The 2,530-nt window shown below is 44.2% G+C and overlaps 1 protein-coding gene across 3 annotated transcripts in view; it reads left to right on the top strand.

The window, feature by feature from the left end:
* The first annotated feature begins 953 nt into the window (after positions 1-953).
* HAO2 (hydroxyacid oxidase 2) overlaps positions 954-2,530 on the top strand; it is a 7,866-nt gene continuing 6,289 nt past the window's right edge. For all 3 annotated transcript variants that reach the window (XM_009639104.2, XM_009639103.2, XM_035894549.1), the window contains exons 1-2: positions 954-1,084; positions 1,848-1,999. In XM_009639104.2, the coding sequence (XP_009637399.1) occupies positions 954-1,084; positions 1,848-1,999 (283 nt within the window). The remainder of the gene's footprint in view (positions 1,085-1,847; positions 2,000-2,530) is intronic.

The following is a 2,530-nucleotide window of genomic DNA, read 5'->3' on the forward strand; positions in this document are numbered from 1 at the left end:
ACATGTTTCCTCGCACACGGGCATGGTTTGCTAAAACATTAATTTGCATAGCTTTTAGTCCTGGCTGGTTCAAAAGCATGCAAGTGGCAGGCATTTGCTAGGCAGCATTTATGTTGGTTTGATTAGACATCTGGGTCACACAGCGTCACTTCTGTTCCCTGAAAGACTGAGGGTAGTTCCTAGAATCGTGCTTCATGTTGTGGAATTTGTTTTTTGCAAGTGTTTTCTCAGAATTTGTCCAAATTTTGTATGCTCCTTTTTTAGCATGTATCAGTGCTGCGGTATGTAATGCAAACACCCAGAAGATATTTGTTACAAAAGAGAAATGAAGATCTGTAGAAAATTATTTGGTTTTCTGCAGCCCTAGCCTTGATAGTGACTTGCACTCCGAGTCTGGACATAGTTTTGCAATGCATTCATGCTAGAGCAGGTTAGATGTAGACTCCATATTTACTTGCTTCCAGATTTTATGAGCTTGAATTTAGTCACTGCACTCCATTACTAATTGTTCAGTCAGGGAGACGTCCTAAGGGGCAATCCAGCAAATGATGTTTTGGTCCAACCTTGGAGGAGAATTAGTGGAACAAATAACCCAGCTAGTTTTAAGATGGAATTTATGACAGAATTACACGACTGCTGTGTCTTAAAATAGCAGAGGACCAAAAATGTTCTCTTTCGGTTTCTGTTTGTTAAGACAGAATAAGGAGAGGCGCAGAGGTGAAGGCTTCTTCCTACTCTTACGGCTGTATCTGCAAATTTTCCTCATACTAGAGGAGAGGATGAATGGCAATATAGACTGAGACAACCTCTCAGCAACTCTTCTACAAGACAGATGGGTCCAAGGTTTGCATTAAGGGACATTAGAGTCCCTGGAAGAGAGAATGACAGTTCAGGGATCTAATTTCCATTCCATGTTATTCTTTTCTTCAGGGTTCCCAGAGCCTCTCTCAGCAATGGCTATGGTGTGTCTTTCAGACTTCGAAGCTTATGCTAAAAAGTATTTACCCAAGATTGCTTGGGATTTTTTTGCAGCTGGAGCAGATGACTGTAGCACCCGAGATGAAAACATCCTGGCATATAAAAGGTAATGTGAGGAGGAAATGAGGGGTGTTGTACTGGAAGCTTTTAAACTAAGTTTTTGTGCAAGTGTTTGGACTTCACAAGCCAAGATTCCTTACACCTTGCCCTTTCAAAGTGGTGCCCAAGCAAAATGCACTTACCCAAATGACATACATTGTATGCTCTGATGCTAGTCTGAGTATGACATAGATTGTATGAAGCATAAAAGATGCTGAGGATCCAGGCAAAAGGTAGGGTATAGTATAGAATGGTATGGTATGGTATGGTTGGTATGGTATGACAAGACAGGAAAGGGGATCAGTGGCTATAATAGAATGAGATACAACGGGGACCACGTGGTCAACAGTAGGAAGCCTACATGTAAGTAGCATGGGATTTGGGGAACATGCTGCAGAGAGTGAGGGTAGGCACAATATACAGTGAATGGTGGAGTGGAAGGCAGAGACCTGGGACTGGGCTGCAAGTAGAAGGAATCTGTGGGACGGACAGTGGGAGGAGAAGAGCTGGAGAGCTGAAGTGGGAAATGCAGAAATGATGTACTGTGGCCAGTGAGCAGGAGTATGGGATGAATGAAAAGTGCAAGTGGCTGAACTGCTGGCTGAATTGACCTCTAAAAGTGAACAGAAAGGACAAAGAGCCTTTGTCATATGCTGCTTTCTTTATTGGCTCAGATTCCTGCATTGCAATAGGTAAAGACCTGCTTTCCATGAAACTTCAGGCAAGCCACTGGACAGCCACCATCCCGAGGGGTTTTTATTGCCTTACAGAATTCATTTCCGGCCACGTATGCTGCGGGATGTATCTATGATGGACATTAGGTCTAAGCTCCTGGGGACTGAAATCAGCTTTCCTGTAGGAATCGCCCCTACTGGTTTCCACCAGCTAGCGTGTCCTGATGGAGAGAAAAGCACAGCCAGAGGTACTCTTCTGCTTCGTTGCTGCATAGCAAAAAGGGTTTTTTTGGAAAAGCCTCAAGAAGCTTTTAGGATGACTTGAAGTGTGGCTGAGCAAAATGTTCAGGCTTGAAGGGGCAAAATCCTTTCCAACTTTCTGGCACGCCTTTTTGTGGATGTCCCACTTGGGTCTGGTGACACAGCGTGCGTGGGCAGCCGTATAGACATTGTTCTACTTCTCCAGCTACCACTATTATGAGATCAGCCCTGCGGAGGCTGCTGTAAACTTAAGACAGAGTCTGTGGACAAATTTTTGGTGTACACCAAGGACCACAGAGGTTCCTCAGTGCTGTGGGCTCTAGATAGGACATAAAAGGACTATGGACATAGGACTCGGCTTGTAAATTCCTTGTTACTGATAAGAACAGTGTCTCCCTTGGAGAAAAGCATAACTTATCTTCCCAAATCCTGTGGTGGGTTTGGAGAGCTGACCACTGGAAATATCTTTTTTCCTCTGTGTGTTTCTGTGTGCATGGAGTGCATTTGCCAGTGCATTC

Source organism: Egretta garzetta, unplaced genomic scaffold, assembly GCF_000687185.1.
Source record: "Egretta garzetta isolate BGI_Z169 unplaced genomic scaffold, ASM68718v1 scaffold85, whole genome shotgun sequence".
Classification (NCBI taxonomy): Eukaryota; Metazoa; Chordata; class Aves; order Pelecaniformes; family Ardeidae; genus Egretta; species Egretta garzetta.